Here is an 11,726-nt window from a genome sequence, read left to right on the forward strand (position 1 = left end):
GGGAAGTTGCAGGATGAGCCCTGGGCCTCCTCTTCAGAAGCTCCAGCAGCCCAGGTCCCTCAGCTTCTCCTGCCAGCCCCAAAGCCCATCCTGTCAGTCCTGCAGAGCCTCTGCAGCTCCTCCTCATTGCCCAGAACAGGGAGCCCCAGAGCCAGACACAGCAGCCCAGGTGTGTCCCCCTGGCCTGGGGTGCCTCTGGCAAGGGAGCAGCACCAGGCACTGCAGGAGCCTGCAGGACATTCCTGCAGCACTTGTAGGATGATCCTGCTTCCCAGGGGAAGTTCCCATGGTGCCAAGTCAGGAACTGCAATGGGGAGTGGGGCCAGAGAGGAAAGGGCAACCAGGGATGGGCTGTTTGCAGGGGAGGGAACAGGGCTTGGCAAGAGGAAGAAATTTGCAGCAGAAAGATTAAAGAAAGCAAAGGTGGCACAAAGGAAATGTTGAGGGCAGTTTGGGGGTGGCTGTCAGACAGCCCTGGCTCTGAGCAACAGTGTCTGCAGTGGCACAGGAAACTCCCAGCTGATGGGAACAAACTTTCTGGCTGACTGCAGAGGCCAGGACAAAGCTGAGTGGTTTCCCTGGTGTCCCCCAGCCCTTGCTGACCCCAGGGGCTGATGGCATTTGTGCTCCCTCAGGTTCATGTCCCCACAGCAACAGCATGGGGGTGCTGCCCCTGCTGTGGGCAATGCAAACAGGGGCTGCTGAGCCAGTGCTGCCGTGTCTGTGCCTGCAAGGATGGGCCACCTGTGTGAGCTGGGGGAGAGGCCAGGGCTGCAGAGGGGGGATGTTGTTGGCAGCTGCATGAGGACGCTCTGGGACGCTGCCCTGGGCTGTGCAGTGTACTGGGGATGGATCAGCCCCTGCTCTGCTGCTCCTTCCCGTCTGCCCCAGGGCCCTTGCAGAGCCCCAGCCATGCTGTTTGCCCCCAGCCTGCCCACGGCCAGCCTGAGGCTGCTCACGGGGGTTTTCTGTGCTGAGCATTGGCCTGGCCATGTTCTTGAGAGAGCCTGGGCAAGGAGCCTGGAGCCCCCAGGGCCTGGCCTGAGGCGTCAGCGCTGCCCCAGCAGTGCCCATGGCCTGTCCCTGCTGCAGCCCCGGCACTGCCACCCCCAGGGCTGTGCCCGGCCCCGAGAGCACTCAGGCCCTGAAGCAACACCAGGGCCACCAGGGCAGCGGGGCAGGGCCACGGCAGCAGCACTGGCAACACCAAGTGCTGCTGCTGCTGCTGGGCACAGCTCCTGGGCCAGAACTGATCTGCCCCCAGCTCTGCCCACAGACATTGCTGCTGCAGCTCCAGAGAAGGCAACAAAAGGGCATCTCTGCAGAAAACTTTGCTGGGAGAGATCCTTTCATTCCTTTAAAGCCACCAAGAGCACAGCCCCTCATTGACACAGTCTGTGGCCACAGGGAACGTGGAGAGAAACAAAATGAGAAATGGCACCTAGAATGACATTTCTTTGTGGAAAATAGTTTAAAAAATAAAACAAAGGAAAAAACACCTATAACCAACCTGAAGCATCCAATCATCAGTCTCCACACTGCAGCCTTGAGCTCCTGGATCCTCAGGCTGTAGATGAGGGGGTTCAGGGCTGGAGGCACCACTGAGTACAGAACTGACAGGCCCAGATCCCGGGATGGCGAGGAGATGGAGGGGGGCTTCAGGTGAGCAAATGCTGCAGTGCTGATGAACAGGGACAGTACAGCCAGGTGAGGGAGGCAGGTGGAAAAGGCTTTGTGCCGTCCCTGCTCAGAGGGGATCCTCAGCACAGCCCTGAAGATTTGCACATAGGAGAAAACAATGAACACAAAACAACCGAGTCCTAAACAGCCACTAACACCAAGAAGCCCAAGTTCCCTGAGATAGGATTTGGAGCAGGAGAGCCTGAGGATCTGTGGGATTTCACAAAAGAACTGGCCCAGGGCATTGCCATGGCACAGGGGAAGGGAAAATGTATTGGCTGTGTGCAGCAGGGAATAGAGAAAGGCACTGGCCCAGGCAGCTGCTGCCATGTGGGCACAAGTTCTGCTGCCCAGGAGAGTCCCGTAGTGCAGGGGTTTGCAGATGGACACGTAGTGGTCATAGCACATGATGGTCAGCAGGGAAAACTCTGCTGAAATGAAGAAGAGAAAGAAAAAGAGCTGAGCAGCACATCCTGTGTAGGAGATGTTGCTGGTGTCCCAGAGGGAATTGTGCATGGCTTTGGGGACAGTGGTGCAGATGGAGCCCAGGTCAGCAAGGGCCAGGTTGAGCAGGAAGAAGAACATGGGCGTGTGCAGGTGGTGGCCGCAGGCTATGGCGCTGATGATGAGGCCGTTGCCCAGGAGGGCAGCCAGGGAGACGCCCAGCAAGAGGCAGAAGTGCAGGAGCTGCAGCTGCCGCGTGTCTGCCAATGCCAGCAGGAGGAAGTGCCTGATGGAGCTGCTGTTGGACATTTGCTGGGGCTGCACATGGGCACCTGTTCATGGAGAAAAGGACAGTGAAGAGTTGGAAGAGATACTGATAACCAAAATCAAAGCCATTTCTCATATACCATCCTCTTTAACATACATGGGCATGATTTTCTTTTTAATCTCCCCCCCATGTCTCTCCTGGTATTCTTGGATATCAGAAACCCTAAGCATTATTTTTGCCCTCTGGGAGAACAGAGTGAATTCTCTGTGTCAAGATGATGAGTGGAGAGCGAGGGGAGATGGTTTGTCCCTTCATTCTGTTTGGAGTTTTTGTGGGCATTCACTTTTCTCAAATGGAGGATGTTCACACTCCCAAGTTTGTCTTACAAACCCCCAGGTACTGCTGAGAGCAGATGTTTCCACCAGAGCCCAGCTCCACATTTGTAGCCAAGGACTCACGTTGCTCATTTCACCAACCCAGAAGCATTTTCAGTGTCACAACACCTCTGCCTTTCCCCATCAGTCTTATAACTCAGAGATGCTCTAGGACAGGTTTGCACCCTGGATTGAAGCTCCCAGCTTGGACTGAAATCTCAGGGAGACTTCCAAGTGTCCTTCTGATGGCACTGGATGAAGGGAGATGCAGCTCCTTCCCTGGCTGCACTGACAGCATTGCCCAGAGCCGGGCCCTGGGGACAGCGTCACCCTGAGCCAGCTGTGCCCCCTGCCAGAGCCCCCAGGGCCGGGCAGCTGCTCCCAGCCCTGTGCTCTGCAGAGGGAACTGGGCCCGGGGCTGCAGAGCTGCCCCACGGCTCTGCTGCAGCTCTGCCTGCACAGGAGGGGCTGCACGCCTTGGAGCCCCGGCCCTGAGGGCAGAGGCTTGGCTGGGGCACAGGAGGGAGGGGGCTTGTTCAGAGGGAGGGGCTGCATGGAGGGGATCCTGTGGGCATCTCTAAACTCTCCCTGCCACAGCATTGCTGGGCTTTGTTTTCTCTCATTGCCTGATCTTCTCTCTGCTTCCTGCAGATTTTCCTCCTGCAGGTGTTTCCCTGTGCCTGATCTCTCCCTGCCAGCACTCACAGAGCCCAAATCTCTGTGCCCTCTCCTTGGCCCTACAGAACCCTGCCTGTTTGCAGGGCACTGCCTGGGGGCAGGTTCTGTTTGCAGCTTGGAGAAAGGACAGCTCAGACTGAGCCTGATGGCTCCAGCAAAGGGGATGCTGCTGCTGGCCATGGGTAGAGTGGCTGAAAGCACATTAGGGATCTCCTACTGATCACTAAAAAGAAACAGTTTGGATTTCTAAGGCACACGTCAAAATTCATAAGAAAGAATTCATAGTCAAGATTTAATATTTATCTTCCCTTCCCTGCCATTGTCCAATAGTAGGAAACTCAGTGAAAAGTTTTTGGAAATTTCCTCAATTTTTACAAATTCCTTGTCTTGGAAATATTCTATGACCGATCAGAACCCCTCAGCGTGTCAGAGCTTCATGAGCATTTCACCTCCCCTGCACCAGAAATACTCAGAGTTGGACTCACAGGGTCTGTAGGCATTGGGATGGTCCAGCATGAGGAGATGGCTCCAGGAGCTGCAGCTGCATTGTCCTGCAGCCAGAGGTTCCTGTGCCAAGGGCTGGCAGTGATTGTGCCCCAGGCACTTCTCAGCACCTTCCCAGCCCTGACTGATTGAAGCTCTCTGTGCCTCTGTGCTGTGCCCGCGCTGGCTGCAGGCAGTGCCCCAGCCCTGCTGGGCTGGCAGAAGAGCTGCTCATCAAGAGAAATGTGCTTTTGAAGCTCTTCTTGGTGACCAGGAGCTGCCTCTGTGCCAGGAGCCCAGCCCAGCTCAGCAGCACAGACACAGCACAAGGACTTTAATGAGCCTCTGGGCCTTTGTGCTCAGGCCCTAAACATCAGTCCCTGAGAGGGAGCTGAAGAAACCTCTCCGGAACTCCAAGGCTGAATCCAACTCCAAAGTTTCTTGGACTTTTAATGGGTCCCACTGAGGGACACGACTGAGAAAGTGTCCCCAGGCCCCAGGCAGAGCAGAGAAGTGCAGGCAGTGATGACAGGTGGGGACAAAGAGAAGCCAAGTCTTGGTGCCCTGGGGCACAGCAGGGTCTGTGCCACCAAGGGCTGTGAGGAGACCCCTTGTCCTGAGGCCCTGGGGCCTCCTGGCACAGCCCCAGCCAGGCTGGGCACTGTCAGCCCCTTGTGCTGCCCTCAGCATCCCCCCCTAGCCCACATCCCAGTGGCCTCAAGGATCTGCTGGAAGGAGTCCCTGGGGAGCCTTGCTCAGCCATGGCCCTGGGGGCTCCTTCATGCTCCCTGCAGGGACTGCAGGTTTTTCAGAGGACTTTGGGTTTGGCTTTTGCCTTGGAGTCTCTGAGAGGTTTGTGCAATCATGGCCTTCAATTATCTGCTTTAACAAGTCCCTTGAGAGCTTTGCATTGACACTCAATAGGAGTCATTAGTGTGCTTGAGATACTCAAGGTTTTTTAAGGTACTTTGGATTTTCCTTTCCACTCTGAATCTCTGAGAGGATTTTGTGCCATCCTGGCCTCCAATTCTCTCCTCCATGGAGTCCATGAGGAGCCTGTGTTGGGGATGGAGCTCAGTTGGACCCATTCATGCTTTGAGACACCTTGGGGTTTTCTTCTGACTTCGATTCCTGGAAAGGTTTGTGCAATCTCCTCTCCGGCCCTGAACTTCCAGGGCTCAGCTCCAAATGCACCACAGGGCTCATTAGGATCAAGCAAGTCCTGACAAACCATGGCTCTGCCTTGATTTCCCTCTGGTCTAGTTCAGTTCAGCAGGAACTTTTCCTTTAACAGTTATGGAGAAATATTTCAATAAGCTTCTAAGAAATATGTAATCCTATTTAAAGAGAGTATTTTATTACTGTTCTCTAGAGAAGAGGTAATTGCAGCATTCTGTACTTGATATTGATGTAGGGCCATCCTAAGGAGGTCTGGCCAGGTCAGAGAAGTTATACCTTGAGAGGTGATCCATTGTGGACAACCTTGCCCCACATTCCCCAACCGCATATGAGAAACAATTTTCACTTTCAAGAATTTAAATGTTTTATTAAGATCTTATCAAAATACAACCAAAGACTGAATAAAAAAAAGAATGCAGCACCAGAAGCAAAGAATTCAGTCACTGTGTGCGCATCCACAAAATGGATGTTCTGTCTTTTATACCTCTAGCCCCTCCCAAAGTCTTGTCAATCAACCCCTTCTTCACTGTCCAGTGGTGGAGATCACTGTCTCACACCTTGATTGGAGGTCAGGTGCTGCCATAGTAACAAGCCAACCCTCCCAAATGCCCCAACTACTGAGGCCATCCTGTGATAACAATGCAAGGGGGAGGGGAAGGATAACTATACATCTACAAAACTTCTCTGGACATATATTTAATATTCACCCCTTAATTGTGAGAGTCACCCATAGGATTACTCATCTACAACAAACTCCCCTTTTCTTTTTCTATAAGTAATATTTTTAAACAAATGATTCAAAATTTTCTCTCACTTTTGAATGAGTCATACCAGCATCTCTTGATATGGGCAAGGACAGTGGCAATAGGAGAAAAAAATCTCAGGTTTTCCTTGGAGACAATCATTTGGAATGGGCAAAAGGGCATCCCAGAGGTCCAGTATGGCTTTGACTCCCATCTACCATGCCTATGTGGCTGCTACCCATAGCTGGTGTATCTTAGGGGTGAGTACAGAGGCCAACTCGGTCCTGCCCTCCAGTCCCTGTTGAATTAAAAGACAGCTGAGGAATGATAGAGGTCTGGTATGGCCTTTTGTCCCTACCTTAACATGCCTATGGGGTTGCTACCCACAGCAGGGCTATGGAGCCTTCTTGGTAGCAAAAAAAGGGGCCAACCCGGTCTTGCCCTCCTTCCTTTGTCTTATTTTCTTGAAGAAGCTGACCCATTAACTTTTACTGTCTGTTGTGTACTTGTCCTCAACAGATGCTGGTAATTCTCACCCATTAAAACAGAAAAACAGTTCTCAAGCTGGTTGGTGGAAGCTTGACTCTACTTTTTGGGCGTCTTGGTGTTTTCCTGGTTGTCTCTCAGTCTCTGCTTGAGAGTCAATCTTGTTTCACCCAGCCTGGATGTTACAGTCCACTCTTTGGGTTCTTCTTCTGGGCCTTTGACCCTGTTGCCATGAGTCCATCCCCGCTCTGCAGTTCGCACAGCTGATTCAGTGGTGAGCAGTACTTGAAAGGGACCTTCCCACTGGGGAGTTAGAGACTGACCTCTCCATGACTTAATCATCACCCAATCCCCGGGATTAATGTTATGGATTCTGAAATCCAGGGTGGTAGTTTGAGGAATTGCCCCTTTATGTCTTAGCCCTTCAAAGGTTTGTGCTATAGACATCACTTATTTCTTGGCATTGGCTTCCCCTTCCTCATAGGTGGCAACCTTCTGGGGTGAGGTCAGGAAGGGTAACCCAAACATCATTTCATAGGGTGACACCCCAGATCTGACTGGGGTTGGGTTCTAATTCTTAATAAGGCCAAAGGGAGACATTTTATCCATGACATTTGGGTTTCAATCATTAGCTTAACTGGAGCTCTTTTAAGAGACTGATTCATTCTCTCAACCCAACTGGAACTCTATGGATGCCATGGAATGTGTAATTCCCATTTTACTCCCAGGCCCTGAACAATTTTCTGCAATATCTTCGATGTAAAATGAGTTCCCCAGTCAGAATCAAGCCTGTTTACCATCTCATATCGGGGACTGATTGATTCTAGAAGTGTTTTACTCACAACATTGGCACTGGCTTTCACTGTGGGTACCACCTCTACCCAATCAGTCAAGTGATCTACTATCACTGGCAAAAACTTCCACCGTTGTATGTGGGGAAGCTCAGTAAAGTTCAGTTGAATGTTTTGAAAGGGCCATAAGGCTAGTTGTCACCCTCCCCTGGGTGTTTTCCTCATGATTTTCTTATTCACTTGTTGACATATCACACACCATTCAGTTACTTGCTTAGCTATTCTGAAAATTCCCATGAATCCCCAGTCCCTTAGAATTTGATCACTTTACAATTGTGTACCCCAATGGGTTGTTCCATGTACACCTTCTAGCATTTTTCTGGCAAAAGGTTTTTTCAACATTTGCCTCCCATCTACTAATCTCCACTTCCCTTCATTGTCTTTCTTAGCTTCTATTTTAAGGAGTTCTTCCTCTTCTGTCCCACTGAATATGGGGACTTTTTGCATTTCTCTCATGGGGGTTAATACTAGTATTAGTTTTTCTGTCTCTGATTCAATTGCATTTTTAGCCTCTAAATCAGCTAAATTGTTCCCTTTTACCTCCTGAGTCACCCCTTTTTGATGTCCTTTAACATCCACCGCTGCTACTTCCTCTGGTAGTTGTAAGGTTTCTGACTCTTCTAAGACAAATTTTTCGTGAATCAGTCCCTTTCCCTTTGAATTTAATAGACCACTTTCTTCCCAAATTTTTCCAAAGGTATGTGCTACTCCAAAAGCGTATTTTGAGACTGTATCTATCGTTCCCCTTTTCTGTGCCAATATTTCCAGAGGTCGTTTTAGGACATACAACTCACACCTTGGGCTGACCAGTTGGAAGGTAACTTTCTCTTTTCTATGGCCACCAACCCTTCATGCACTATAGCATACCCCATACCCTGTGCCCCTTTATTACCCATGAAGGTCCATCGATGAAGAATCGTTTTCCACCTTGGAGTGGTTGATCTGTTAGGTCTTCTCTTCCTTTAGTTTGATAGTTTATAACCTCTAGGCAATTATGTATTAGTTCCTTATCTGGTTCTCCATACAAAAACTGGGCAGGGTTGACTTGGTTACTCATGATTAGCTCTAAACCATTATCTATTAAGATCTCTTCATACTTTAGCACTTGGGAATCAGTGAGCCATTTCTCAGCCTTTTGGCTCAGGATACTCCTTACTGAGCTTGGGATAGACATCCTCAATTTTCCCCCAAATGGGTAATGTTTTGCTTTCTGCTATGAGTAGGGCAGTCACTGCCACAGCCTGAATGCAGGTTGGCCACCCCTGGCTGACAGGGTCTAGCAGTTTTGATAAATAGGCCACTGGTTTCCTGGATCCTCCCCAGTCCTGGGCTAACACTCCATGTGTTACCCCTTTTTCTGTATCCACAAACAGATAGAAGGGTTTGTCTAAGGCAGGAAGACTCAGTGCCGGTGCACTGACTAATTTTTGCTTTAAATCCTCAAACTTTTGTTCATTGTCTTTTTCATACCTAATCTCTTCTTCTACTAACTTTTCAGACAAGAACCAGACAGCCTGTTTGTATCCTTCAATCCATAGCCTACAATATCCCAACAGGCCTAAAAACCTTCTGACTTCCCTCTTAGTTTTTGGCCATGGGAGTGAGACTAACCCCATAATTCTCTCAGGGTTCAGCTGCCAGCTCCCTTGACAAATCATGTGTCCTAGGAATTTTACTTCCCATTCTACAAATTCGAGTTTCCCTTTTGATACCCAAAGTCCTTGGTCCCCCAGAAAATTTAACACCACTATGGTGGATTCCCAAACTTCTTTTTCTTCCCGTCCTGAGAGAAGCAAATAATTTACAAATTGGATGAGCTTTATCTCAGGTTTAATGGAGAAGAGTTGTAGTACTTCTCCTAGGGTTTGACCAAAGAGGTTTGGGGTTTCAAAAAACCCTTGGGGTAACCCAGTCCAATGCAGCTGTTGCTTCTGCCCAGAATCGGGGTCTTCCCATTCAAAGGTAAATATATTCCACTTTCCTCTGCCAGTGGAAAAAAAAAGCATCTTTTAGGTCTATCACAGTAATCCACTGGTGTGAGGGAGGATATTACTCAGTAGTGTATAGGGGTTAGGCACTACTGGGTATCAATTCACAGCTCTTCTGTTCACTTCTCTCAAATCTTGGACAAGCCTGTAAGTCCCATCTGACTTCTTCACTGGTAATATGGGTGTATTATGGGGGGACATACATGGTTCTTAGGTCCCTTCCTCAAGTAGGTCCTGGATCATCGGCTGTAGTCCTCGTCTCCCCTCCAGGGAGAGTGGTTATTGTCATACCTGAACTGGATGGTTCTCATTAACTATTTTTATTACTATAGGTTTCATGTTTAATTTACCTCAGTTTTTTGGTTTTGCCCACATCATCTCATGAATGTTCTCCTCATTTGCTTCCCTTAAATGGAGAAGCTTAACTTCCATTTCCCCTTCCTCTGGAAGCACTCCAATGTCAAACTGCACCTGTAAATCCTGTCCTAATAAATTTCACCCTGCATCTGGAACTAACAGAACATCCCCACTTCCAATTTTATTTGTTCCTTCAAACTTCATTTGCTTTATAACTGAAGCTTTGAAACCTTCCCCTAGTCAAGGTTTGAAAAGACAAGTGTCGGCTAATGAAGGCAGGAGCCGCCCCTGAAATGGAAAATGTAAACCCCTTCCCTCCAAATTGTTATCATTTTGAAATTAAGGGGGCTCTCAGGCACAGATATGGGAGCAGGAAATAACAGTTCTTTATTAGGGAAGAAAATTAAACAAATAAAAAATGCAGTAAACTAGAACAACACTGACAGAGTCAGAACTCAGCCTGACACCCTGTTGGTCAGGGTGTTGGTAGCAGTCCAATTGGAAATGTGGCTGCAGTCCTCCTGCAGTGTCAGGTGTGGTTCTGTTGGAGCAGGGATCCTGTAGAGAAGGATGTATTCTTCCTCCGAAGATCCAGTGGAAGAAGAGGCAGCTGCTGTTCCTCTGGGGAATCCAGTGGAGAAGCTGTGCTGGTGTTTCAGAACCTCTGGATTATATCTGGGTAGCAATGCTTGGCTCCTCTCTCTGGGCGCAGCATCTCACAATGAGATGTTATAGTTCTTATCAGTCATGCAGTGACATTCAATAGCCTGTTATCAGCAGATGTCCCTTCCCGAGGGAGGTGTGATTGTGATCACTCACAGAGAGAGATAAGGAAAACTGCCCACTTGACAAAAGACAACTGCCATACAGGTGGTATTAGAATACATCTTGCCTTGCAATCTGGAACAAGCCCAGAGCCATCAGCCCGTCCCTGCTGGTTATGTGACGAGGCCTCCAAATCCCATCTTGAGAGATTTTTGGTTCCTCTCCAAGGGCTGTGAAAATGGAAGAAAGTGGTCAAAGGCATTTTCTCCCAAATCTTGCAGTGACATAACAAGCCTCAATATCTCCAAACTGAATGAGGGTGGATTTACATTTGTTAGAAAGAGGAGATATTTTACAATTATGAGAGTGGCACAAAACTGCAACTGGTTTTCCAGAGAAGTGGATGCCCAATCCCAGGAACACTCCAAAGTCAGGAGCCTGACCCAGTGAAACTCTCTCATCCCCAGTGACAGAATTTCTGTAGTGTGTGTTCTCTGATGTGCTGGATGCCCTCACAACGCTTCTGGCCAGAATGTCTGCGGAGGGCAGCCAGGCTGCTGCAGGGGCAGTGACCTCACAGCCATCACCATGGCAGCCCTGTCCCCTGGGCCTGGCTCTGCCGTTTCCCCTGCCCCTGCCTTGGCTCTGCTGCCCTGAAGAGTTTTGTCATTGATATCTTGTCCCTGAGGTGCTGGGGCCAATGGCTTCCCAGTCAGGCTCCTGGGGCAGAAGTGGCTTTTCAGAGCCCAGCCAGGAATGAGCCCTGAGGCAGCGGCTCTGCAGTGGTGGCCACCAGGCCAGGCTGCCAAGGGAGGCTTCTGGCCATGGCCTGCAAGCAGCTGCTGCTGCCAAGGTGCCTTTGGTGCCTCAGGCTCTCCCTGGCACAGCTCCCAGCACGGCACTCTGCCCTTGTGCCCGAGGCCTTCCCTGTGCTGGGGCTGGCCTGGGGCTTTTCCTGCAGCAGGACCTGCCCTGCTGATGGCACAGGAAAGGCAGTTTCTGCTGGAGCAGGAGGCTCTGCCTGCAATGGGCTCCAACAACTCCAGCAAGGCCCTGCTGACTTCAAAATTGCTTCCTAGAGCACTATATTCTAAGAATTGTTATAGCTCCTGAACTGTGGAGTAAATAACTCTGGTTAAGATCTTTCTGTCTGATCATGATCAGAATCAATCAGAGCCGTATTTATATAAATTTATCTAGTATTCAATCATTAATCCTGTGGGACAAATTGCGTGAAAGTTCAATTCCACCTTTTCAGTCCTTTGCACATTTGACAAATTCTGGGGCTGGGATTGGATCCAGCCGCTGCCAGTCTCCTCTCCTAGAAGGAATTTTAGAAGTCTAGGGTGCCTGCAGGGGTTTGAGGATCCATGGTGGCTGTTGAGTGTCATTTCTCCACTTCATGTCTCTGCAGGAGTTTCTCCAATAAA

At 49.7% G+C, this 11,726-nt stretch overlaps 1 protein-coding gene across 1 annotated transcript; it reads right to left on the minus strand.

The window, feature by feature from the left end:
- Positions 1-297: 297 nt before the first annotated feature.
- On the minus strand, positions 298-2,433 carry LOC139605288 (olfactory receptor 14I1-like). Its single transcript, XM_071456651.1, has 2 exons — positions 1,511-2,433; positions 298-304 (listed from the first exon to the last, which is right to left on the minus strand). The coding sequence occupies exons 1-2, from the start codon at positions 2,431-2,433 to the stop codon at positions 298-300; spliced, it is 930 nt and encodes a 309-aa protein (XP_071312752.1).
- Positions 2,434-11,726: the final 9,293 nt, after the last annotated feature.

The sequence above is a fragment of the Agelaius tricolor genome, unplaced genomic scaffold (genome assembly GCF_023055355.1).
Source record: "Agelaius tricolor isolate 1412-34295 unplaced genomic scaffold, bAgeTri1.0.p SCAF_63, whole genome shotgun sequence".
Classification (NCBI taxonomy): domain Eukaryota; kingdom Metazoa; phylum Chordata; class Aves; order Passeriformes; family Icteridae; genus Agelaius; species Agelaius tricolor.

Coding starts and splice junctions, on each gene's coding strand:
- LOC139605288 (XM_071456651.1), bottom strand. CDS start 2,433: ATGTCCAACAGCAGCTCCATCAGGCACTTCCTCCTGCTGGCATTGGCA.